This window comes from Zalophus californianus, chromosome 10 (assembly GCF_009762305.2).
Source record: "Zalophus californianus isolate mZalCal1 chromosome 10, mZalCal1.pri.v2, whole genome shotgun sequence".
Taxonomy (NCBI): Eukaryota; Metazoa; Chordata; class Mammalia; order Carnivora; family Otariidae; genus Zalophus; species Zalophus californianus.
Genome location: NC_045604.1, coordinates 88,542,583 through 88,570,020, shown reverse-complemented (window position 1 = coordinate 88,570,020; position 27,438 = coordinate 88,542,583). Strand labels below are relative to the sequence as shown.

At 46.0% G+C, this 27,438-nt stretch overlaps 3 protein-coding genes across 3 annotated transcripts in view; 1 reads left to right on the top strand and 2 right to left on the bottom strand.

Annotated features, from left to right (window-relative positions):
- Positions 1-10,275: 10,275 nt before the first annotated feature.
- Positions 10,276-12,725, top strand: LOC118356021 (thyroid receptor-interacting protein 11-like). The gene is made up of 4 exons (XM_035722219.1): positions 10,276-10,394; positions 10,436-10,600; positions 10,688-10,817; positions 11,670-12,725. Exons 1-4 carry the CDS (start codon positions 10,276-10,278, stop codon positions 12,723-12,725), a joined length of 1,470 nt encoding a protein of 489 aa, XP_035578112.1.
- Positions 12,726-17,188: 4,463 nt separating this feature from the next.
- Positions 17,189-20,001, bottom strand: LOC113933498 (volume-regulated anion channel subunit LRRC8D-like). Its single transcript, XM_027613671.2, is given in 3 exon segments — positions 17,189-18,685; positions 18,687-19,765; positions 19,985-20,001. Coding segments are annotated over 2 exon segments (2,574 nt in total). The 5' UTR covers positions 19,764-19,765; positions 19,985-20,001.
- Positions 20,002-22,436: 2,435 nt separating this feature from the next.
- Positions 22,437-27,438, bottom strand: part of LOC113932774 (ATP-binding cassette sub-family A member 3-like) — a 145,493-nt gene continuing 140,491 nt past the window's right edge. The window contains 3 exon segments of the mRNA XM_035722218.1: positions 22,437-22,641; positions 23,024-23,194; positions 24,243-24,430. Of these exon segments, the coding sequence (XP_035578111.1) occupies positions 22,437-22,641; positions 23,024-23,194; positions 24,243-24,430 (564 nt within the window).

Below are 27,438 nucleotides of genomic sequence, written 5' to 3'. Positions count from 1 at the left end.
TGTTCAGGGGGGTCTTTGCAGTCTGTCGATTTGTGGTGCGTCTGTACCTCAGGCCCCACGTCTGTGTACCGTGTCATAAGTCATAAAGGCACACCCACGGCACTTACTAGGGCAGGTCCTGCTGGGAGAGTCTCTCGTGCGTTTATTTCCTCAGGAATCCTCACAACCCCGTGAAGTGCTGTCACTTTCTCTACTGTGCAGATGAGGAACGCTTGGCCCAGGGAGTTTAGTGACTTCTAGCGCCTCACAGCAGACACGTGGTGGAGCTGGAATCTGAAGCCCATTCCCTGGCTCCAGAGTGCCGGCCCTTTCCCCCCGCACCGTGCTCTCCTCTCACACTAAAAGTAGGTGTACCACAACACAGTGCTCACCCTCACCGTGCAGGATGCTTTGTGATATTAGCTGTTGTATCCTATTTGATCCCCTAAATGCTGGTCCCAACCCCCCCCCCCCACATTGGGTTCCTGACCCTCCCTAATCTGTCTCAGTCTGGGTTTTGGAAAAGTCTGTTAGGTCCTACTTCCCCAGCACCTCTCAGTGCCTCCCCACGTCCATCCCAGTGGCGCCCCCCCCCCCCCCCCCCCCCCAGTTCAGGCTCCCCGTGACTTCTTCCCCGGACCTTCTTCCTGGACAGCTGTGAGATCCTCCTAACTTTTGTCCTCCATCCGTTCTTCATGCGGAGACCAAAGTCACCTAAACAATACATTTCTGACCATATCGTTCCTAATTTAAGGCGCTAAGTACGCCTTTGCTATTTGGGGCCTAGTGTTCAGTACGTGAAGATGGTCAGTCAGTGTATGAGGGAATACAGAATTAGAAAACTCACTGTGTATTGTTCCTCAGGATGAGGATCTCCCAAGTAAGTATCCTGAGGTCGGCTTTCCAATGATAGTCACGAGAAAGCTGCACAGCCTCAAGTAAGTGTGGCTTGGAGCAGAGGACAGAGCCTCTGGATTCAGAGGCAGCGGTCAGTAGGGGGCCGGTCTGCATGCTGGAGACCTCATTTTAGGGGGCTCTCCTTGCACCCCCACACCGCTTTCTTGCTGGCCCTGGGATCCTCATTCTAACCTGTCGAGCAGTCTTCCAAATGCAGTAGACACCCTCCGTTGGGACTGTTCTGTCCATGAACGTCATTTCTCTGAACCTTAAAAAGAAATGACCTACAATAGTTTAATCGTTGGAATTGTTCTGTGTCTTTTGTGTACTTGGATATCTCCAGGGCATAGAGAGGTGCCAGGCCCAGAGCAGATGCCAAGTAAATATTGTTCGTGTGAATGACGAGGAGGCTGAACTTAGTCATTTACCATACGTGAGATATTCCGGGGGCGACCCTGAGGCCAGGTTTTAAAAAGTTTGCAGACTTGTAGAGGATGAGTTTGTGAATCTCTGCTGGGACTTTTTGTAGCACCACGTTAAATGCTTCAGTTGGATCATCATTCAGTGCTCAGAGCAGACTCGTGAATTCTGGGGGGGAAACCGAGGCTCAAACCAGTGAATCGAATTTCCGTCAGGGCACCTGTGGATGAAGGGGTGGGGCTGAGATCTAAACCCTGGCCTCAGTTCAAGGTTTCTCAGTGGTTTTACCTGTACTCCCTTCCCTCTTTTTAAATGAGTGATTTCAATAAAATGTCAAGTCTTACATGAAAAAAATTTTTAGTGAACCTAAAAGTTTCAGCTTGTCCCTCACAGATGTCTGATTCTCATCATCTGGAAATAATTTTCAAGTATGAGGTTGTTCTACTTAACCTATAAAAACAAGGTTTTCACCCTTTCTAAATACGAGATTCTGTTATAGTAAATGTGCTTTTTAGTTGCCGTCTGGCATCTGAGGCTGTGCATCTGCAGAGGACATCCTAGCTTCTTGGAACCCCGAGTGAAAAAGAGTAAGTGGGCTCTCACTTAAGCCCAGAGGTGGCTTCTGGGCTGAAAAATAAATTGGCCTTTGTGTATGGTTGTTGTGATAGAGGATTTGGCTCTCTGAGGTCTGATTTTTTGCATATTGTGAAGGAGGGGACTCATCACATAAATGTTACTGACTTCAGGTCTGAATAGGAGTCCGTTTTTCAGTTAACTGTGAGCAATACGCACTGTGTTAAACATTGTGTTGGAGAAGAGACAGGAGACTAGAGATGGCTCAGAAAACACTGCAACCTTGGGAAAATTGTTGCTGACCTATCTTGGTCGAGTTCTGAGTCTTCAGTATTTGATGGTCAGATTGTGAGTGGACATCCGATATTGAGTGTCCTGCTTAGTGACCTCGCCTGAGCCCCGATCCACTGAAGTGTGAGTGCGTGTGCCGACGGCCAGATGTCATGAAGCAGAAGGCCCTGTGCAGTGATGGCCCTTGCAAGATGTATTTGCCGTTTCTGGAGTGGGTGTTTGCGGTTTTGCTGAAACTGAGCTCCTGGACTCATTTCTCTCTCTTTCCCATCTTCCCACAGAGTCAAGCCTTTCTTATCACAACCCATTATAGAATTACAGTCAGAGGGCCCACTTCAAATCGGCAAGTACCCTTATCCTATGTGGTACAGCATGGACTATAGAACTCTCTTTGCTTTTTTGCCCTTTTCCTTTTTAATGGTGTGTGTGTGTGTGTGTGTGTGTGTGTGTGTGTGTGTGAGAATGTGTGTGTGCACCCATGATGTCACACAGCATGTACTTCTGCTGATACATTTACGCTGTATCGCATTTACCGTGAAGCAATTTCGAGCAGATGTCCATAGGTCCCCATTGTTAAATCTTTACAAGTGTGTTTCAGTGATTTGCAAATGGTGCAAAAATAGATTTTTTCTGGAATTTCTCCCTTTCCAGCTTTCTTTGGGAACATCCAGTCCGGCAACATCAGACCCTCCCTCCTACATGGCTGCCTAATGGAGGGGGGCAGTCACCCTCCAGTCTCACCCCCACTGCTTCCCGCTGTATGTACCTGACCTGCTCCACCTATTAGGTCACCTCCTTGGCCCCTGTGCTCAGGTTTTCCTCCGCGTTTTAATTATGAGTGTTTCCAGCAACTCTCTGCTCAGTTCTAAGCCTTTTGAACCAAGGGAAGCCTCTTTCAGAATGTTCCATCGTTTCCAGTCTGTGTCTGGCAGAGTAGTTCAAGGGACTTATTGATAATTCAGGTCAGAAGACCTGCCCAGAAGGATGGCCTTCTTGGATGGTGGACACAGATCACACAGGAAACATCGGACAACTAGACAGGCCTCTGTGCAACCACAGTGCCATAGTCATGCTCCTCGTGAAGAAACTCCTCCAGGTAGAACATCTTCCCCATCCTCTGTTTCCTCCTACAAATTATAAGTCGAACCTGTGCAGGCTTTGCCATGTGCTGGCCTAGCTGTTTTCTCCACACTGTAGCTACCCTGGTTTTCTATATATTCGGTGAGTACTTGTGTCAGAATGATTACCTGTAATGAAAGAGCTAACACTTGGCATTACCTTTGATCCATCAGTACACAAATGTATGAAGTAGAAAGTAAAGACCCTCCACAGTCTCTGCCCCCATCAAGATAACCAGCGTTCAGAGTTTTTTCTCCTGTGAAGGAACAGTGCACCTGGAGACGGATCAATATCACACATGAGAAAACACACACAAAAATAGAATCCAGTGCCTGGCACCTAGAAGGTTCGATAAATTTTTGTTGAAAGAATGTATATACACATTGAATAAATACATAGGTTGTAGTTAATATGTATCTGTTGAATGAGTGCATCTGTAGTTCTCAAAATAAATTGATCTATGTGTAAATTTAATAAAGTGAATAATTTACACATCCTGTTTTGTAACTCGCTCTTTCTGCATCCTTAGTGACTCGTGGCTGTCTTTGTGTCATCATATATACGTCTGCCTCATTATTTCTGATGGCTTTCTCGTTCTCCTTGACATGGAAATTCCATTTTATTTAATGTATTCAGTACTGATGGTCCTTTAGATAGCTGCGTTTTTTATGGTTTTCTATTAAACAGTGTTGTAGAAAGCACAGGTACACATGCATATTTGCAGGAATTGCTGGTTCAAGGGATTGTCCCTTATGAATTCTAATAGCTACTGCCAAACTGTTCTTCGAGACCTTCTTCACTAATTTGTCTTTTCATGAGAGTAGATGAGGGTTCTTTTTCCCTACAGCCTCACTAGCACTGGCTATTACCATTTAAAAAAAATTTCTGCCAATCTGCCAAACCTATTAATCTAAAATTTTTAAATTAACTTTGAAACTGCTAATGTGATGGAGTATCTTCCTTCCTTTTTTGGCCTGCAGGATTTCTTTGTAAATGTCCATTGGAAATGTTTCATTTTCTCATCAATTGCTAGGAATCCTTTAGAACATAAAGGTACATTCTTCGATAAAAATCCCTTGTCAGCTACTTTTGGGCAGATTTTTTCTTAGTCTTTCACTTGATTTTGAACTGTGTGTTTGTGTCTCATGTAGGCACATTTTCTGGTCCTGTGCTTTTAGTTTTTGAACTTGCGGGCATATCGAGAAAGGGGAATTCGAATCAAAACAAGGGCAATAAAAAGGTGAATGAAGACCTGAGAAAAGTGATAGGTGATCTTAAATCTGGCAAAATTCCATTGAAACATTGCCCTCCTTCATCAAACCTATGAGGCTGTGATTGTAAGATTCACCACTATTTTCTTATCATTAGGAAAGACTACTTGCTGGCAAATTAAGTGGTGTGTTCTTGACTGTTCGATGTGTCCTCATTTCAGGAATGTTAAAGTGGAAAAAAAATATGCATCTTTTGAATTGATACTATTTAAAGCTGAACTATGCACGGGGTATAAAATTCAAAGTATATAAATGGGCACACAGGAAAAAGTAAGTCAGAAGGAGTAAATTAGATTCTCAGATATAAGCAATCTACCAAACAGAACACCTCGATGCCCTGCAAGCAAACAGCGTAGATCTTTGGTTTTGACCATTCCCATATCGAGAATGTAAAAGGACTAGACCAGGGTTTCCCAACCACAACACTCTTGACATTTAGGACCAGATCATTCTGTGTGGTGAGGCGGTCCTGGGCATGGTAGGATGGTCAGCAGTATCCCTGGCCTCTCTCAGCAGGTGCTGGAGTACCCTGCCCTCCAACCCAAGTCCTCCCAACAAACATGTCTCCGGACATAGCCACATGCCCCTGGGGGACCATCCCTGGTAGGAGCTACTAGACTAGAGCAACATCCAACTCTGAGCTTCCAGGATTTTATGAGAGCGTCCCACACAACTCCAAAATGGGGTTTCTCCAAGAAGAGTTGCCCACGTGAAGTGCGGACTTACAGCTGATTTGGAATCCCAGACCTGGTTTCTGGTTCATGACAGCTCTGCCATGAACTAGCCCGATGACCTCTTTTGAGTCCTCCCTTCCTCATCATTCAACCAGGAATAAATAACATCACCTCTGGGACTTGCTGTGGAGAAGGCAGTGAGATCATTGACGCAAAGCCTCTAGCCCAGCAGCTCAGCCAGCACCAAGGGCACTGAATGCACATTAACCCTTCCCTGGTGAATCAGGTGAAAAGGCAGCCGGACAGGGTGTGTCCTCAGAAACACGTAGGATGCAAAGTCCGAAGCCCTGGCCCCGAGTTCTGCCTCGGCCACTGAGTAGCTGGGCATACTGGGCAAGCCATTTTTCCTTCCTCATAACCTAGACATGATAAGCACCAGTAGGCGAGAACCAAGCCAGGTGCTCTGGGACAGCACTTGGGAAACTAACCCACTAGAGAAGTACTGATGAGTATGACTATCAGATCTTTGAAAGATTTCTGAAGAGGACAGAAAAAGCTCTTCCATGAATCCAAGAACCGAGAGTGCAGTCATATCAGGGTAAGGTACAGGAGAGAAAAGGAAAATTGTAACAGGAATCCTTCACCTCCCGATCCTTTTACACACGCAAGTGCCAACTGGTGACCCACACACAGACCAGGTCTGGCCACGGACAGATTCTGTTGAACCCCACATCGTGTCATGGTGGTGGTTTAATTTGCATTAAATGCCACCTGATTTTCATGAAAGTCCAGATTTCAGGCCTTTTTCAAAAACTCCAAAGCTCAGGCCACACTGGGCCCATATTCCCACATGCCCCTTGTTGAGACAAACACTGGCGAGGTCCCCCTTGGCCCTCAGCTGTTCTAAGTCACTCTGCTTTCACTAGCCTGGAGTCTGTAACCTTGACTTCTCTAAAGGCTACTATGTAGGAAAGTATTCGGACCTGCAGGGAGTAGTACTTCAACCTTGGCACAAACCGACACCCAAAGAGACACTCCCTTCCAGAGCCTCACCTAGGTCATCATCTCTCTTAGGTGGTGGCTCAGATTCTTTTGCTCCTTGACACTTCTGCCTCACAACTCAACGTTCCTGGGTTTCCTCACCTTGGTATACACCTTCCTCCACTGAGGCTATCACCTCCCCCAAAAGTACCACCTGCATCTGATGGATTATCTATCTGCACTGGGGATTTTCAAAATGCATCTTTCTTTTTAGAGCAGGACTACAAAAGACAGGGCGGCTACTTACCGTATCCTGACCAGCAGTGCTTCTTCCCTCCTGCTGGTAACAGCACCCAGTGTTCTCTGGGGGGCCAGCAGTCCCCCATTCCCAGTCCCTGTGGTTTGGGTGGGGCTGACTCCATTCCCATTTCCAGGGCAAGGCATGGGACCCAGCTGGACACATTCAGAGTCAACCCTGGGGCTCTGGCCACAGTGAAAATTAGTCTCTGTCCCTCTGGAACTTGAACAGAGGAGGAGGGAAAACTGGCTGGGGGTGGGGGTGTCCCCTTGGGACACAGCCTATGTAGAGAGTGGAACCCCTGGATCCAGCCCTGGCTGCAGCCATACTCCTTTTGGACTCTGTGGGTCACATATGAGCTAATGAAATTCCCATCTCGGCTTAAGGCAATCTGGGTTGGGTTCTCTTACAAGCAAAAGAGACCTAATCAATAGGAGAGAAAGTTGAAAGAAGTGCTTACAGTTGGGGGGAAAGGCTCTTCTCCAATTTTCTCCTGGTTTGCTGGTGTGGGTTTGGTACCTCTCTCCATGCACTGAGAGTGGAGTGTTGCTCACTGTATTAGCGATCCGTCTCTAAGCACTTATCTCATGGTCTATAATTATTTCTTGTTTTTCTATCTCTCCCACAAATGTACTGAGCCCCTTCAGGGCTGAAACTGGGTTGTGTTCACTTTTGAATCTTTAATACCTTGAACAGTGGCACACAGTGTGGGCTCAACAAGTGCCCCTTGATGAATCAATCAACCATCGCAATTCTCTTCTCTGGGACACCCCTGTCATGAGACCACCACATTAGCGTGGTGCCTGTGATACACAAAACGTCTGCTGAAACACACCCACCCTCCCACTGGAAATACATCGCATCATGAGGACTCCCTCCTTCCAGCCATTCCTGATTCTCCCCCATGTTCGTCCCACGGAACCTCACTGTGGGGTTGCTCACAAGGTCCTCGATCTTGGGATGAGAACGTGGCCTTGCAATGCTCTATGAATGGGTAACACACAGGATGGGAGTGCCGTTCACACACATGACTTCACTCGTGGGTGCAGGGGACCTTCTTTGCCCTCTAGGCTTCCTCTTGTGTTGAATGCACCCAGAATCCTGCTTCTGATGTCTAGCAATAGCACGATAACACAAAATCACAATTCTAGGCTCTCTCCTGCCTCCACGTTCCCTCCCGAGGCTTTTATAATGACTTGAGTGGAAGCAATACAAATGTATTGAGGAAATTGACAGCACTGAACCAAAAGCTTCCCCAGAAAAAGCTTTGATTTGGGAAGCATAACTGTCACACCCTTCACAGCTCTGGAATAGCCTCGGCTTCCACTGGCATCGAGCAATAAAGATTCTCAAACAGAGTCAAAGGTCAGGGCCGGAATTACTGTCCCAGTAGGAATCACCATTGACTCTATCCAGTTTTCATTTTCCCATACTTGGGCTCACACCGCCAGGGCCATCTGGGAAGAACTAGATTCACACTGGATGTGACAATCTTTGTGGAGTTTCTGCCCTATGCAAGGCACCACAGCAGACGCTGGGAAATGAAAGAGAAAGACAGTAAGGGCTCTCTCAAGGCGTTTCGTTTACTGGAGAACAATAACAAGGAAAATGGCCACTGCATTGTAGAAAACGAGGTGCTGGGTGGACTTCTGAATGTTCCCCGGGCTGGGGCCATCCAGTCTGTGTTGGAGCATCAGGGAAGGCCTCTTAGAGGCAGACACCTTTGCGTGGAGAGCTGAAGAATGAGTAGAAGGCAGCAACAGGGCTGGTGCAGTGAAAGGGGCTCCGGAGAATTGCAGGTAGAGGCTCACGGGTAAGAAGCCTCGGCCTGCCCTGGGAACTAAAAGTGGGGCACCTATGGCCGGAATCCAAGTTTGAGGAGAGAAGCTGCTATAGAGGAACTGGGGCCAAAGAGACCCTGCCAGGCTTGGTAGCTTGAAAAGGCTCAGAAGTTTGCACCAAAAGAGCAAACTCCCTTTTACTGACACAGTGTATAAACAGGCCAGAATGACACTGTGACAGATCTGTCTTGACACTCACTGAATATTGATTTCACAGGGAATGTTACTAAGAAGGCAAAAGGGGGCGGAGGTAAGAAAACTCCCAAGGAATTACTTTGGATTCATTTACAGATTCTCCTTTGAAACATTGGCCCCCACTCCTGATTGATGAGGGAGCCGAAGACTAATTGAGGACAAAGCACAAGCTGACACCCTGCAATCCCCCACCCCCTACTCCTGGGTGGGATATGTGTGACATTCCTCCAGGAAACTTCCAACTGTCTTAATGTCAATGCCTTGCTAGAAGGGAAAACCACCTTACTTGACAATGACAAGGTCTCCAGGATCTTGTAGGTTCTCTTTAGCATAGGAAAGTTCTTTTGAAGCCCTGCCTTTTCCTTACATCCCCCAACTCCCAATTATATAATCAGATGCCCCCCACATCCCTGGTGCAGCAGCTCTTTCTACCCACGGTCCTGTCCCGGTGCTTTAATAAACCACCATTTTGCACGAAAGACGTCTCAAGAATTGTTTTTTCTTTGTCGGCTCCAGACCTCACCCCACTAAACCTCACCTACATTCCAAAACTACATCACTACTACCCTGTCTACCTCCCTCTTGGCATTATTTCTATCATTTCCTGCAAATGACAGAAAAGTAGGCACCGCTAGGCTTTAGGGGACAGGCATCAACTCTGGAAACACGATAAATGCACAGTAAGATAATAGGGTGGGGTAGCAACAAAACTAGACAACAAAACTAAGCCACTAAGCAAAACATTATGGGGGGGGTGGGGCGGAACCAAACGCTAAAAAGCAAATTTAGACAAGGGGAGGGGAAGTAAAAGCATTTTGGTACACACACAAAAAGAACTATCCCCATGTGCTTTGGTCAAACCAAGCTCCCCCTTTGACCCAACTACTGGAAAAAAGAAGCAAAAGCTGTGGAAAACTCACACTTTCATATCTCTCCCAGAATAAACAGTAGGTCCAGTAGAGCCAACTGCCCTAAAAGACGTTGAAAGATGTGCCCCAGATAACTGGGCACATGACAGTCACCTGCAGGAGCTCTCAAAACCACCAATCGTTCCTGTTGCAACAGCCTGATGGTCTACAAATTCCGGTCTATTCTGTCATTTCAGAATTGATAATGTTTCCTGTCAAGCATTAAAGCAGTCCCAACGAAACCTGGAGAAGAATCGGCTTCCAAATCCACAGGGAGAAAGGGTTTTTTTTTTTTTTTAAAAGCTATTAAAAAAACAACCTAAAAGTCGTCCCAAGGGGTTTCCACAATTCTTTCCTCCCAGTTCCCAATTTCTCAATGTCAAGATCTTGGGCAGTCCGGTCCATAGGGGCCCGGGTTTGGAGACGGCGGCACCTGTACAGTCCCTGGATGGATGCCCGAACCTCCTAGGCGTATCCGATGGGCTCTGATAGCCCCTTACTCATTTAGTGCCCTCAGGCGCTGGGAGGTGGGAGGGTCTGCAGAGTGGGGTGACCCGGAAAGCCTGAGATCTTTGCCCGCAGAGCACAGCGTCTGTTTGGCCTGGGGCTCACTGGTTACCCGAGTTTTCGCCCAGGGCAAATCCCGGGGGGAGGGTAGGGAAGGCTCGGGTCCAGTCCCCCCAGGGCGATGGTGGGCGGGGCCTGGACAGAGGGCGACGGGGACAGGCGGCGACCAACCCCGCTGCTCCCCGGGGTCTCGGGCAGCGGCACCGAGCCAGGCTTCAGGTCTCCGCGTGGCGGAGCCCTGGGCCCGGACCCCGAGGCCTGATGCGGGGCGCCGCAAGGGACCGGAGCGCGTCACCAAGAGAGCAGCCGGCCTTCCAGCGCCAGACCCTGGTCCAGGCTCCTGCCGACCGGGATCGACGCACTCGCCTGCCCACGGTCTGGTTGGTCAGCTGCTTCATGCAGTTGGATCGCTTCTTTCTAGCGGCGGCGGCGGCCAGCAGGGCCAGGGCCGGGCAGCTGAGGAATCGCCCGGGCCGGGGGCGGGAGGGGGAGGGCGACATCGCTTCACGTCCATCCGAGGCGGCAGTGGAAGCGGCTCTGGAGCCAGCGCCCCGCCCTCGCCGCCTCTCATCCAGTGGCGTGGCAGGTCGGGGCCTTAGGGGGGCCAGACCTGGGACGCGGTTCCCAGCCCCTCCTCCACCCGTGGCGGGAACCCCGGGGCCGCCTTGTGCAGGCCCGGAGGTCCCCTCTCCAGCATCGCCATCGCCGCCGCCTGCGACCCCCTGCGCGGTCTAGGCCGCACACCTGCGCTAGGCTGCGGAGGCGCCCAGCGCCCGGAGCCTCCGGTGAACCGTCAGACCCGGGTCTGTGACACACCGTCCCCGCAGGGGTGGCAGGGCACGGAGGGACAGAAGACTCTGGAGCCTCGGGAGGCTGGAAATGCCCAAAGTCTCCTGGAGGGCCGGGCCTCTGCGCAGGTGTAGATATTTGTCAAATGCACCTCGGATCTGCTCTCCTAGGTGAATGGATGCATGTGACTGTGTACTAGTCACCTCGATTAAAAAGATACTGTTGTGTGGAAAGCACAAGCAGCAGGAGTTTGTGTACCTTAAGGGGAAAGTCCAGGGCCAGATGCATTTTCTGTGAGCGGGCACCTGGGGGCAGTCAGGCAGGAGCACTCGCTAGGGGCCCCCCCAGGACAGACAGGAAGCAGGGGGAGAAGGGGAAGGGGCCCAGCCCTGGCTGGGAAGTCGTGGGGCTGAGCGGCTGGGACCGGGACCAGTGGCCATAGTCGGCCTTGGGAAGGCCCAAGGCCTTGGCATTTGCTAGCAACCTGGCCTGCGCAGGGGAGGCGGGGCCCGGGCCCGCGCAGGTGTTGCCTAGAAACGCCCATTGTCTTCGGATTTATAGCCTGGCGCAGGCAGGGGTCCTGGGACACTTGGCGGGGTAGTCCGACTGCGCTGGACGCTTTTCCACAGCAGACCACGACAGTTGTATGACCGCGAAGATGTGCTCCTGGGTTGGTGGCCTGGGCTCTGGCCTAGGCCATTCCCAGCGGGGAGGGGATGGCAGTGAGACTTCCTTCACCGGCTACAACTCGGATCTCACGATGGACTTTGCTGATGTCATATCATCTCAGACACAAATCAATAGACTCCTCAATGAGATTGAAACACTGGAGGGCTGAGCTTTCACTTTGGAAACGTTTGTCCAAGGGACCGAATAGCTCAGACTCCAATGCCACCTGGAAACTGAAGAGCACCATCAGGGACCTAGAAGAGCGGCGGATGAGAGAGATTGAGGAACATCAACTCGGAGTTGCGACACTGCTCAGTGTCCATCAAGAAAAACTGGCTGACGTCGGGGACAGGCACCACAAACAACTCCTCGAGTATGCAAAACGGATAGAAGACCTGCAAGATCAATACTCTGCTGGTCATGGGAAAGATGACTTACTTCAAGAAAGGGAAACTGAGCTTAGAAGGTTGAAGCAACAACTTGCAGAAATGGAGCGGCTGAATGACAATTTAAACAACGTTGCTTCTGATCTCAGAGCAGAAAACCAAAAGTTGGTTTTGGCGCTCCAGGATGTAAGACATCAGCTGGAAGAATCTATTCGCCGGAACAATGAGGATTCTCTGGAAAACAACACTGCTGTGAGGGCTTTAAAAAGAGAAAAAGGACGGTTAATAGCAAAATTGTCTCGGGTGGAAAAGAAGCTGTTGGAGGAAATGAACAAGTATGAGCAAACTATCAAAGAATGGTCCCCTTTAGAGCATGTGCATTTCATTCAACACAGTCAAGAGAAAGACCTGGAAATAGTACACCTCAAAAAGAGGATCGAGCAGATGGACGCCGACCACAAAGGAACGAAGGAAATGCTGTCCTCTGCTTTGGAGGAGCAGAAGCGATTGACACAACTCATTAAAGAGAAAGAGATGTATATTGAAGAACGTACAGGAAGTCCAGAGCTTCAGGAGGAATTCGGTCAGTCTACCCAAACCTTCAGAGGCAATGACATTTTCCAGCCATCCGTGGAGGACAAAGACAGGTGTCTCCCATCCGTGACAGACGAAAATCATCATCTGAGAGAAGAACTGGAGAGCCCAAGACAACAGAGTCACTCTGTACCTGCGGTCGACCCTAAAATCCTGGACAAGATCATAGAACTAGAGTGTGAGGTGTTTCAACTCCAGGAATTAAAAGATGATCTGAGGGGGAAATCAGAGAGCAACAGAAGATCATTCACAACCAGCAGCAGGGGAAGATAGGACTGCTTCATTCTTCACAAGAGCAGAAGCAGAAAGTGGACCATCTCCAATACCGGCAGGAGCAGATGACTATTGAACACGCTCAGCTCCTTTCAGCAAAAGACGAGGAGACTCAGAATTTGCAGGACACGATAGAACAGATGAAAGCCCGGCTGCCTGACAAAAGCCAGCACATTCCAACAGAAGACTGTGATGATGTGGAAGTCACAAGAAGTCAGCCTCTTCCTAGAGAAAACGGAAGTGAAAAGCTTGATTCATCTGAAGCCGAAACTCAAAGATTCGTCCTAGGAATCAAAGAACACAAACTGGAGATGAAGTTTCTAACTGAACAGAACATCCGACTGACGGAACAGATCGATCGGCTCTCCAAAGAGGAGATTGGTAAACTAACTCAGATCATCCAGCAGAAAGATTTGGAGATTCAGGGTCTTTCCAGCAGGATCTCTGCGGCTTCTCACAGCCAGAACGGGGACGTGGAGCGACTTCAGCGGCAATTGCAAGAGTATGCTGGGAAAAGCGAACAGGTCTTGGCTGCCTTAAACGAGAAAACGAGGGAGAACAGCGATCTGAAGACAGAATATGACAAAATGGCAGATAGCATTACTGTCACAGGAGCAGACCTCCAGAGAATGCAAGAGGAAAATCAAAAACTGTCCACTAGAATTGAGAGTAGTGGTCAGGAGATAATTAGAGAAAGGATTCAGAATTTATCACACATTATTCGAGAAAAAGACCTCGAAGTGGATGCGTTAAGTCAGAAATGTCAGACTTTATTGACACTCCTGCAACCATCCAGCACTGGTAAGGAGGTTCGAGGAACTAATATGGATCAGTTGAAGCAGCTTCTCCAGGAACGGGACACATTAAAACAGCGAGTGAAGATCATGGAAGAGTGGAAACAGCAGGTGATGACCACAGTCCTAAATATGAAGCTTAAGTCACCCCAGCTTCAGAGAGATCTGGCACAACTCCAGGCGCGGGCTTTCACCAGCAGCGAGAAGGATTGTGAACTCCAGACGACCTCCAGTGACCTGATCGAACCGTACAAAGGCAATGAAATACATTTACAACATTTAGAGAAGGAACTGGCACAAATGCAGCTCAGCATCGGGGAGCTTTGCAATGCCAAGGATCTCCTTCTAGGGAAACTGGACGTGATTTTCCTCCAGCCCTCCACCGACTCCTCGGAGTCAGCGGACTCTCTGGAGGCCATGAAATCTGACAGAGGAGTGAGGCTTCTCAGTTGCTCCAAGAGGAGGTAGAAGAGCTACCAAAATCAATGCAAGAAAAAGATACAATGATTCGAACCCTCCAGGAAGATAAGCAGAGATGGATTGATTCAGTGGCTGCCACGAGAAGGAGAAGGAGAAGGCCAACGGCAGGAACACAGGGATTCTGACATCGAGCAGCTGAAGGAGAAACAGGCTGTTCTACAAAACTTCATTCAGGATCAGGAGCTCCGAATCCAAGCGAAAAGTGAGGAATTGCTTTCTTTACAGGAGAACTTCAGTAGCCAAGTGAGTGAAAATGAGCTTTTGAGGCAGACGGTCACCAATCTGAGGGAGAGAATAGTAGGGTTTGAAATGGATGTGTTTCAACTGAAAGAGGAAAATGCAAAAGTCGTGAAAACCTCTAGAGAAAAGGAAGTGGGAAATCAGGCATTGCAAGAGACACATAGGCTGCCTTGTGAGAGAGATGAAGTCCTGTTGGCCCTGAAACAGAAACAAATGGAAACCTGTGCCCTCCAGAAGGAGGTTCAGCATTTATGTGAGAGCGAATTACGCCTAACCCAGGAGCTGGAGAGACGGCGACACCTGGCTCTAGAAGCCGAAGACGCTCATCGCCGGGAAGCTCTGGCCTCAGAAGACAAAGTGGCTCAACTCAGGAAGGAAGTGACGGTCTTGCAGGGAAAACTCGTTGTGTCTTCCACTGCCATGGAAAATGCCAGCCGAGGAGCCAGTCTGCAGGTAGAGTCGCTGCAGGAGCAACTGCACGTGGTGACCCAGCAGAAAGAGGACACCGCGCTCCAGCTCGCTGCCTCCCAGGAAGAAGGAAAGCGGTATGGTCACATCCTAGCTGACCTCAAGTTGGAACTCGCCGAATGGATGGAAAAGGCAGACAGCCTGGAAGGAAAACTGAAGTCATTGCAGGGACAATTCCATAAAACAAATGCTGACTTGGAGCTAAAGGAAGTCCAACTCCAATAATTCAAGAAACAGAATGAGGTCCAGCAGGAAATCCTGGAGGACACACAGAAGAAACTGATGAACTTAGTCAGTAAGTCCGAAGGAATGGTGGACAAAACCCTCCTAAGGAGACTCTTCCTGGGATCTTTCCAAGCACCTGATGCCGAATGGCAGGAAGCGTTAAGGTTGATGGGAAGCATGCTGGGGATCGGAGAAGACCAGATGTGGCAGCTCTTCAGTGAAGGGCCAGGTGGTGTTACCAGCTGGATGACTCGGGGGCTTGGACCCAAAAGCGCCCCCAACACACGTGTGAAGCCAGATCACGGACCTATGGCCGAGAATTCTTTTTCAGGACTTTTCGTCCAGTTTCTAGAAGTGGAATCTCATTCAGCTTTGCCACCTCCAAAACCCTCTGCTCATGACATGAAGCCCCCAGATTCCGGAGGAAGGGGAAAACTGGCTATGAAACAAGGCCTACCATGTCTGAACACTACTCTAGGGTCCACACCCTGGAAAAAAGATGTGAAGCCCCGCACCACAGCTGTGTCTCTTGTTACCCCACCTGGACCGGAAACAGATGGATCGGAGCACCTTATTCTAAATGCTGTCACTGATGCTTTGCCCACGTACACGCCCCAAACACTGTCACCTGCCAAGAAGGTTGGAATGGTGGCCAAAGGCCTCTCCAAGAAATAGAGGATCCTCAAGCCAGAGACGAGACAGCGCTCGGAAGACCCCAAGTCACTCTATGTGTTTACCTTATCCCAAAATGTCCTTTTGCAAAACGTACTATTTGAAGTTTTGCTTTCAGCTTAATAAAAATATTCTTTTATGCGTTAACAGAAAAAGCGTCTTTTGGTGACTGCAGAGGTATTCACCAAACTGAAAATGGTGCTTATTTCTTATGAGAGTAGACATTGGTGGGGTTGGAGGCTGTGGTCAATGGTACTTCCAGTATTGTCTGTAATCCTTTGATGTTTTCATAAGGAGCAGGTATCTACATATACCTTCGGTAAGGAAAACATCACCTTGTTTTAATGTTCCAAACTTATTGATTACACGAGCGCCCACGTCTTGTTTGAGAAAGTAGGTGTATAGCATGAACGTTTAAGAGGAATACATTTTTTCAAAAAGTGCAAGTTTGATTTTCCCATCTACATCCCATTTCTCTTTCTCCTTTTTTTTATTTTTAATTGTTTTTTCCATTTCATTTTATGTTGCCTAGGAATCCACTTCATGGGTAACCTGATTTCTCTCAGGCCTTTAGAAATATATGTGTATTTGTCTATTTAGGCATATAGTATTCCCTGACTTGCTTTTTTAAAAAAAAAAATCACTCTGCCTTCGAGATCTTTACAAATGTGAATGAATTCCAATTTCTTCTTTAAAAGGAAATGCAGGCATTATTGGATATACCCTAAATTACTTAAGTAGCTCCTGTTGATCAGTATTTGATGGGTTTTTACTTCAAATGTCCATGGTCAACTCCCTTGTTCATTTCCTCAAAAGCCACTCCAAATCTTCATTTGCAGTTCCAGGCTAATTACTCCACTGTATTCTGGAAACAATCCGTTCAGACTTCTTTTCTTCTTCTTCTTCTTTTTTTTTTTTTAACTTTTATTTATTTATTTGACAGAGAGAGCAGGAGAGCACAGGCGGGGGGAGCGGTGGCAGAGGGCGAGGGAGAAGCAGGCCCCCCTGGTGAGCAGGGAACCTGATTTGGTGCTTAATTCCTGGGTCCCTGAGAGCATGACCTGAGCCAAAGGAAGATGCTAAACCGACTGAGCCACCCAGGTGGCCCCCCATTCAGACTTCTTTAAAGACCTCATTCCATTCCATTAATTTTCCATTCTGCTGTATCTTCAGCCTGCCAAATATCTTAAATCCGTCTCTCCCTTTCTTTCTTTTTTTTTTTATAGTAAGAAAAATGTCAATTTGATCATTTACTTTAGCAGGCAAGCAATTTGTAAACATTCAGTAGCGGCAGCATCCAAGTTACAAACGATTTAAAAAGAAACCAAGATTAGTGATTATAATTGTTCCTTCCCTTTCCCCAAAAGAAAAAAAGAAAAAAAGATTTGGAAATGAATGACTGAAAACACTACAAACAGGGAACATTCAGTTACATCTTCTATCAGCCTTCTATGCATCCTCTCTGTGTTTTATTTTTAAAGATGTATCTACTCCTAAAATGCATTATCTTGCAATAACTTGTATGTGAGTGTTTGCAATCTAGGAAGTTGTTCCTGCGCACGGATGTGCATGGATCATCTCAGTTTAAATCCCACTCGCAAAGGGAATATTTATGTCTTGATTCAATGCTTCTTTGACTTCGAGTGGCAGGGTGTCAAAAAGGTGATCTTCCATGACAAGTCCGCTTTTCTTGAGCAGGCGACACTGGCCCAGCTGGGCTGGCAGGCGGTCCAAGCAGTTCCCCTTCAGCTCCAGCTGAGTGAGCTGGGAGAGCTGACCAATCTTCTCCGGGAGGAAGGTGATGCAGTTTTGCCCCAGATTCAAAGTCCTCAACTTCACGCATTTGAACAACTGTTTTGGCAGAATGTCCACTTTGTTCCCAGTGATATGCAAATACTGTAGGTTCTGAAGCAATCCTATTTCTATCGGAATCACTGAAATGTTGTAGCTTACCTCTAAGCATCTGAGTTTCTGTAAACTGAACACTGCCACGGGTAAGGATTCGAGCTTGTTGTTAGAGAAATAAAGTGACTCCAAGTTTCTGACATGGGTGATGGAGGGAGGAATGGTAGCGATTTTATTATGCCATAATTTTAAGCACGTCAGTCATTTTCAATGCTGGAAACTGATGATCTCCTCAATTGTGTGGATGTTATTTGATTTTAAGTCCAGTTCCTGCAGATTTGAGAGGCTGAAAATAGCATGGGGGATTCTCTCCAGCTCACAGTTCTGAAGTTCGAGCTCGGCAACATTCATCATTTTCTTAAGGCTGTTCAGTACCAAGAGTTTAGTGCCGTCATTATGAATGACTAACTTTGTAAGATGTGGAGCCACATCTGTAATGTTGGAGGGAACTTTGGTCAAATTACTCTTCATGTGGAGAATCTTAAGGTGGCGCAACTCTCGGAGAGATTCGAGTCCGATCATCCTATTGTTCTCAGAGTTCAAATTGCCTATCAAGTACAACTCTCAAAGGTTTTTGAGCAGGTACACCCAGGCAGGGATTTCAGCAACGTCAGTGAACTTCACGTGAAGGCATCTCAAGTGATCTCGGAGGAAGCTAAAAGCAGTCTGTTCCACTTTTGCAGGGCAGTGGCAGAGGTGAAGCTCTTGGAGGTTAGTCATCTGAGAAATCTTAGCGGGAATTTTAGCTTCCGGAATCAGTTCAAGTTTTAGCACATCCAGGTCTCTGAGGTCAAAGATGGCGTCAGGCACACCGGACAGCATGAACGGATGGAGCTCCTGCTTGTCCTGGGCGTTGCGGGACACGTGCTGCCGAAGTTTTTCAAATGTCCACTCGTGGTTCAAACTAATTTCCCTAAGTTTATTTTCACTGACTTCTGACAGGAACACACCAAAGCGCTTTGAATACAGCTGGTCGTACTGGTCTACCATGTGCAGGAGGAACATAAAATCGTTTTTGACATCTGGAATGTCACTGAAACTGCTCTCTTCTTTGACTTTTTCGAAAGAATATTCCTTCAAAGGTATCCTGAACAACCAGAAGCGAGTGTAGAAGCAGATAAAACCATAAACACAAATAATGGATATATAACTGATGAGAAGCTTTTTCAGCATGTTAAGCCATGTTGTGGGTGCACTCGAATACCTCATAACCAGTCAGGTGCTCCACTTTGGGCTTGCAGACATGTTCAAAGCTGATGGCGTTGACGAAGTTTGCAGTATAGCAGAGGCTGAAAATGAATTTGGCTGTTTTGATAAATGTTTGGACCACGTAGAGCTTGTAGATCAAGTCACTGTCTTCCACGTGAGCATGGAACTTCCTTACTTTCTCAAACAGGGCTTTGGCCTGTTCCCCATCTTTTTTATCCAGGATGGTCATGCTGGGGACTTCAATCACAGGCTTCTCGGCTGAGGATTTGAAGCCTGTTTTGTTGATCATTGGGGTACTGGCACTAGGGCTCCCTTCATCACTGCTGGTAGACACATGCTTTGGTAGAGTCTGGGCACCTGTTATTCTCTGCTTGTTTTCCTCCAAGTCTTCACACGCTGTCTCAGACAACGCTTTAGTAGTCCAAGGAGATTCAAAGCACTTTCCTAATATTGAAACAAAATGTTCTACTTTTGAGCATGTTTTGGGATATTTGAACCAAAAGTTGTTACTGACCATGAGAATAATAGTATGTATGAGAGCAAGGTATGGAAAGTACTTAGAATACCACGGAAGGGCCGGATGGTAACACATCTGATTAATAAATACATATTGCTGAAAATCCAGGTTTGTCTTTCGGCCTGTTGGATCTTTCTTCTCTTTCTTTGTCTCCTGATTTGGAACTGTCGAATCGGTGTGAGGATATGTGGCTCTGAGAGGTATGTCAGGTGTCACAGCAGATGTGCCAAAGGAAATGTCACTTGCCACCCGCCCGTCTTGGTCTTGGTCAGTGGCTGCTTCCATCTTGGGGATATTGGTGGTGATGGCGCCATATCCCGGGGGCGTGTGTGCCTTTGAATTTACAGGAGATGGCAATACTGGCAAGCAGACCACCTGATCTTTGGTAAGTTGCATGGTTCCTGCAAAGATGGCTACCATCAACATAACGACAGCCAGGTAATCCATAAACACGTCCCACCATGGTTTCAGGATTTGGTAAGTTGGTTGAATGTCATTAAGTGAAGCAACTTCTGCAAGGGTAAACATTCCTGGACCAGGCGGCCACGCTGCTCCCTCCGGGCGCTCTCCAGGGACTCGGCTTCAGGGGGGGGCTCCAAAGGCTGGAACCTGCGGCGACGGAGGCTTCACTCCTCCATCCTGAGACCCGGCGGCACGTTACAGACAGGCGTGCACTTCCTTGAGGGGCAGCCCGGGCAGCTTGGCCGCCAAGCCACGGCTTATGCTGAGGCGGGAGGTGGCGGCATCACCTGCGGCGGGCGGCGGCTGCACCCGGACTTGCCAGGGCAGCGAAGGCGCACGGTGCCCTGGATCCTGCGTCCGAGGCCCCGCCCGCGGCTGCCACCTCGAAGTGCAGCGGAGGAGCCGGGGCACCACGGGCAGCGACAGCGGTGGCGACAGGAGCAGCAGCACATGACTCTGTAACGGGGGGAATCCGTCCCTCCCTTTCTGTTGCCAGTGTTCTGGTTCACCCATTCCTGTCTCTTGCACAGACTAGTGCAGTAGACTGCCCGCTGATCTTGCTGGTTCCACTCTCCGCCTCCCTTGCATCCATTCTCCATGCTGCTGTTAGGACGAAGTGAGATGAAAATCTGATATTACTTCCCTGCTGTAATTATTTGAGGGTTCCCCATTCCCTGGAGTTCGACCTTTAAGAGACCTTCCAAGCCCTTGCTTTTGCAGCCTTCCCTCCTGCTCATCATTCACATACAGGCCGCCCTTTAGCCAGAGGTGAATTCTTACAAGCCCCAAATAGATTATTATCCATATAAATTCAAGTCCATGAGACTCATCATTGTGCTTTGACAAAGGTACAGAGCAGCAGAAGGATTTAATTTTTCTCCTCTTCACCCATTGGTGGGGGAGTGTTTCCCACCCTAATGTAATGGGATGCCCGGGTGCTGAACAGATGAGCTCGACAGTAATTTATAACCCACGTGTACTTTTGGCCCATACCGTGCAGGGCCACAGGGGGGTGCACCTGGGAGCAGAAAGAACAAGGGCTGTGGGGGGTCAGACCTTGGAGTAACAAGAGAGTGAAGGTGAGCCCTACTTCCTGCAGGAGGGCATGGCTGGCTTGCTGGATAATTCCACAGGCTGTCAGGGAACTGGACCTTACGACTTGAGGAGAAACTGTGCCTGGTCCCTGGGATAAGGAGGGCTGTTTGGCCAGGAGACCCAATCCGTGGGAGCAGAGGGCGAAGGGAACTTAGAGTAAGGCCATTGGAGGCCCTCTGATGTTCCCCGATGCCAAGACAACACTTCCTATGGAATCTTAATCTCACGCTCTCCATCCCAGTGGACTCTGGTATGTCCACATCATTTTCAGCCTGGGGCTGAGACTTTTAAGGACTAGGACAAGTGCTTCTCTAGGAAGTGTGGCTGGCACCTGACCAGGAAGGAGAGATGGCGTCAAAACCAAAATGTGTCAACTGCCATTGATGGTCACTCAGTTGATCCCAAGGGAATCCTGAAGTAGCCAAGGGACAGAAAGCAAGGCTGACGTCCCGCACGCCGCGGAATCTGACAAGGACTGTGGACCCAAGCAGCCGCCCCCACCTGCAGGTTGGATATGCAGACTGGTTCAGTCTGTAGCAAGAAGGTCTTGGTAACTACATTAAGCTGGTGGGGTACCATGACCTGCGGAGTAACAGACAGCGGGTTATGAAGGCTCAGAGTCTGTGAGAGACTGTTTCCAGGAGAGCCTAGTGCACGGCCAACAATTGCTCCTTTCATGGTCTATAACCCAGGGCCAAGGAGGGCTGTTTCTTGCATCAGGAGCCCATGGACAATTCCAGGGATTCCAGGAAACTAGAGAGGTGCTTGCTAAAGCCTTTTCACTTAGGGAAATAATGGGTGATATTTTTTAAAAAGATTTTATTTATGTACTTGAGAGAGAGCTGGAGCTGGAGGAGGGGGTCAAAGGCAGAGGGAGAAGCAGCCTCCCCACTGAGCAGGGAGCCCCACGCTGCGCTTCATCTCAGGACCCTGAGATCATGACCTGAGCCAAAGGGAGACGCTTCACCGATTGAGCCACCCAGTCACCCCCCAACAGGCGATTTTAACTTGGACAGATCCTAGAGCCTTTGGTTGAGGGGCGCCCCACCCAACCTGGGCTCATGGACCAGTAACAGCCTAAACGGGCTTATGTAAAATTTATAAACAAGGAATATGTCACCTCCAGAACCGAAAAAATACTGAAAGACTTTGGACTTGTATGTCCTTTTTTCTTTTAAAAGATTTTATTTAGTTAATTGAGAGAGAGCGAGAGCCCGAGAGTGAGAGCACAAGGGGCTGGTAGGGGCAGAGGAAGAGGGAGAAGCAGCCTGGCTGAGACATCAAGAGACTAGGGATACATGCTTAGTTGGAGGAAAAAGCCTTTAAACTTTGCATGGGTAATATGTGAAAATAATTGAGAATTGTACTAAAAAATATGACTTTAGTGATATAATTTATATTGACAGCTTGAATCCAAAGCTGCCTTATTAAAGTGATACAAGAGCTGAGTGAGAACCTTTGTATGTGTGGAAAACATATGCCTTATTATGCTAAGAAACTATAGGAAGAAGGATTCCCAAAAGGAATTTACTATGGAAGATCAATAAATATCAATAACCCATAGGAAATTTATTGAAGACATAAAACATATGGATGGTGAAACAAAAAAAACCCATGATTTAACACATCTCTATAAAAGTTAGTTCAACCTAATTTACCTGGGAATGTCAGTGTGATGAAATACTTTAGAGGATCCCGTTTATCCTCCTGTGCATCGATCTTGACCTTGACCTTCAGGATGTAAATGTTGCCAAACTTGTTTTTGAGGTGCTGAGGGCTACCCAGGCACAGGAACTTTCCCTGCACCATGATGGCCAGCCTGGTACAGAAGGCATCACATCCCTCCATTCTAGCAAAACATGATAGCATAGAAAGTTCTGGTTTGGAGGACATTCTGTGGTTCAAAGGGAGCCAGGATGTTGTGACTCTCTTTTCAGTGTGAAATGGAATTTGCTAATCATAAAGATCATAGTTGGAAAATGAAAAGCTTTCAAACAATTAGTAGTAGAGTACTAATCCCCAGACACAACAGCTCCCAAACTTCTTGCTCTTTCCCCATTCTTAATTATTTAACTCAACAAAGATTTGTGGTCATTCCATTCATTAGTACTAAGGTGGAAATCACATACCTATGCAAATTTACTGTCAATATTCCTAACCCCAAATAATTCTTGCGTATAAGCCACTATCATACTTGCCAACCCTCATTCAAGCATCCAAATGAGTCACACCTATGGGAAGTTATAATGATGGCTTTGCCACTTTCACGTGTCCGTGTCACAGCATCCCAGAGCAGGTGTCGGGCTACAGGGTCCATGCCAGTTGATGGCTCGTCCAGCAAAATGACTGAGGTCTTTCCCATTAGGGCAATAGCAGTACTCAGCCTACGTTTGGTTCCTCCACTTTATGGTCATAGAAGGAGAGAAAATTTAGGGGAAAGGGAAGTTATACAAATTAGTAACTTATAGGAAAGAGCACAAACATATCCACAAACATGTAATATAGAATTCCACAATGCTGATTAGTTGTACTTCAATAAGTTAGCAAACCCAGTACAGGTGTATATACCAATTAATTTTCTTTCTTTTTTAAATTTAATTTAATTTTATTATGTTATGTTAGTTACCATACAGTACATCATTAGTTTTTGATGTAGTGATCCACGATTCATTGTTTTCATATAACACCCAGTGCTGCATGCAGTACATGCCCTCCTTAATACCCATCACCGGGCTAACCCATCCCCCACCCCCCTCCCCTCTAAAACCCTCAGTTTGTTTCTCAGAGTCCATTTCATTTGAAATGTAGATGAGTGACTTTTTTTTAAAATTCATTTGAGACACAGAGATACAGAGAGAGAGAGAGCATGAGCAGGGGGAGAGGCAGAGGGAGAGGGAGAAGCAAGCTCCCTGCTGAGCCAGGAGCCCGATGGGGGCTTGATCCCAGGACCCTGGGATCATGACCTGAGCCGAAGGCAGACACTTAACCATCTGAGCCACCCAGGTGCCCCTGTAGATGAATGATTTTATGTAACTGATTTTAGGTACACTGTCAGGGACATTTATTTACTTGTGCTTAGGGTACCATGATTTCCCAAGTATAAAAATCTACCATAATTCAAGGGACCTAGATTCCTCCTTTCTTGGGAGACAACCAGATGGACACTTGGAAGAATAATATAATCTCTTTTGAGATTTAGAGGCTACAGTTCAAATAGAACTGGGATATTTAGTTCCATCTCTGCAAAGGAAATACATGGAACTACATTGATCTGTCTTATTACTATTACCTGAAACCTAGCAACTTGTGAGATAGTTTTACAATTAGATAATTGTGTGACAGAGGGACCTGGGTGGAGCTGTGCTCATTTATTTCAAACATCAGAAACATAGGGAAGCATGTCAACATTAATGGCAGCAACAAAAAGATCATCATAATGAAATGACTCACCTGTAGGTTCTGATAAGCTTGTCAGCATGGGGTTCCAGTTGCACTGAACTCAACCATCTATTCACATACAGCTGAATTTGGGGCTCAGAGACTCCCCATAATCTGGCACACATGATCATTATTTCCCGACCAGTCATGTATTCCAGCAATGCATCAGATTGAGGACAATAGCCAACTCTTGACTTCACCTGATTATGAGAATTGCCTTAATAAGGACCCAAGTCATCTATCCCGCTGAGCATCCCTGGATGAGATAGAAGACCACAGTCCTCCAGGCCATGTCTCTAAGAGTCTTACCAAGAATTTTTATTTTCTAAAGCCTACACAGTGATGGCTGCTGGATCTATTGTAATAAGTTGGAATAACAGGTTCCTCAATTCACTTTTAATGATCTTAGGAATGAAAAAGTTAAAATCCCGGAGCCCACTGAATTTGTAGGAGTATTAGAATATGAGATTCTCTCCTCATTAATAAGAAACTCTAAAGGACATGGCCACCATGGAAGTTTTTTGCACTGGGTACAACTTACACATTTGTAGAACTTGTTTCACAGTAAGGCTGAACCAGAAGCAAAGCCTTTCCCCACTCCCACAAACAGGAGAATGCAATGAGTGTTGTTTTCCCAATAACCAACCCTTTAATGGATTTGCATTCAGAGGCACACAGACAAGAGAAAAATATAACATCATTTTATTAAAATTAATTAAAATTAAAAATAGTTAAAATTATTCTAAATACTTAAAATTCATACCTTTTCCTCTGAGATTTTATTAATTAATTTACAGTAATCCCAGGTTGTTTACACCCCTAATCTCTTGCCAGAAATCAAAATAAACCCTTTCTTCTATTCTAGGTATAAAATTATTCTCCCATCTAATTTTGAAAGTAAATGAGCTTCATACAACCATAACTCAATGAACAAAGAAAAAGATAACCATGAATGCCATCAGTAGAAACAATACTCACGAGAAACATATTTGAAATGACTTCAGATATTGGGATTATCAGATCAAATGTGCAATGATTGTGCAAATGATACATTTTTAAAACTTAAAAATATATTAATAAAAAAATGAAGCTGGAGGTATCACAATTCCAGATTTCAAGTTGTACTACAAAGCTGTAGTAATCAAAACACTGTGATACTGGCACAAAAACAGACACATAGATAAATGGAACAGGATAGAAGCCCAGAAACAAACCCATGATTATATGGTCAATTAATCTTTGACAAAAGAGACAAGAATATGCAATGGGACAAAAACAGTCTCCAGTCTCTTCAACAAATGGTGTTGGGAAAACTGGACAGCTACATGCAAAAGAATGAAAATGGACTACTTTCTTTCACCACACACAAAAATAAAATCAAAATGGATTAAAGACCTAAATGTGAGACCCAAAACCATAAAATTCTTAGAAGAGAACACAGGCAATAATTTCTTTGACATTGGCCACAGCAAGATTTTTCTAGATATGTCTCCTGAGACAAGGGAAATAATAGCAAAAATATAATATTGGGACCACATTAAAATAGAAAGCTTCTGCACAGTGAAGGAAACAACAAAACTAAAAGACAACCTACTGAATGTGAGAAGATATTTGCAAATGACATATACAATAAAGGGTTAGTATCCAAAATATGTAAAAAAGAACAAAATATGTAAAGAACTTATACAACTCAACACCCAGAAACCAAATAATCCAATAAAAAATGGGCAGAAGACATGAACAAGACATTTCTCCAAAGAAAACATCCAGATGGCCAACAGGCACATGAAAAGATGCTTAACATCACTCATCATCAGGGAAATGCAAATCAAAACTATAGTGAGGTATCATCTCACACCTGTCAGAATGGTTAAAATAAACCACACAAGAAACAACAGGTGCTGAAGAGGGTGTGGAGAAAGGAAAACCCTCCTGCACTGTTGGTGAGAATGGAAACTGGTACAGCCACTGTGGAAAACAGTATGGAGTTTCCTCAAAAAATTAAAAATAGAACTACCCTATGATTGATCCAGTAATTCCACCATTGGGTATTTACCCCAAAGAGAGAAAAACACAATTCAAATGGATAAATGCACCCCAATGTTTATTGTAGCATTATTTACAATAGCCAAATTATGGAGGCAGCCCAACTGTCCATTGACTGATGAATGGATAAAGAAGTGGTATATACATATATATACAATGGAATATTACTCAGTCATAAAAAAGAATGAAATCTTGCCATTTGCAACAACATGGATGGATCTAGAGAGTATAATGCTAAGTGAAACAAGTCAGAGAAAGACAAATACCATATGATTTCATTTCATATGCAGAACTTAAGAAACAAACAAACAAAAGGGAAAAGAGGGAGAGAAACAAACCAAGAAACAGACTCTTAACTATAGAGGACAAATTGATGGTTATCAGAGGGGAGGTAGGTGGGGGATGGGTGAAATAGATGATGGCAATGAAAAGTACACTTATCATGATGAGCATTGAATTATGTATGGAATTGCTGCATCACTATATTGTCCACCTGAAACTGATATTATACTGTATGCTAACCATACTAGAATTAAAATTAAAAACTTTATAAAATTTAAAAAATCTTTATGAAAAAGAAAAGTATAAAGTCACTTGGATATTTTGGGAATGAACCATATATAACACCTAAAAACTAAAAATAAATAATAAATAAAGCATGTTACAAACTTTGTGAATGCATTTGACAGCAATTTAATGACAATGGAAGAAATTAACTTAGCCTGGAGATTAGGTAATAAGAAAGCACCTAGGATGCAGCACAAAAATTAACAAAAATGGGGAATCATGAAAGTCAGAGATACATTGGAAATATCTGGATAGCTGAACTTGCAGAAGGAGAGAAAGAAAGGAACAGGAGAAATAGTTGAGGAAATCGTAAGTGAAAATGATCCAGAACCAATTAAAGATACCAACTGATAAATTGAAGAATGTCAACACATTCCAAGCAGGACAAAATTTTAAAAGATTCATATCTAAATATTTCATATTGAAGCTTATGTAAAACAAAGAATATATAAAAGGCAGCTACAGAGAAAAGAAAGATTATCTATAAAGGAATATCAGACTGAGCTAATTTCTCAAAAGTAGATGGAAACTAGAGATGGTGAAATAACAGCTCAATTTGCTAAAGAAAAATAATGGCAAACCTCAAATTCTATAA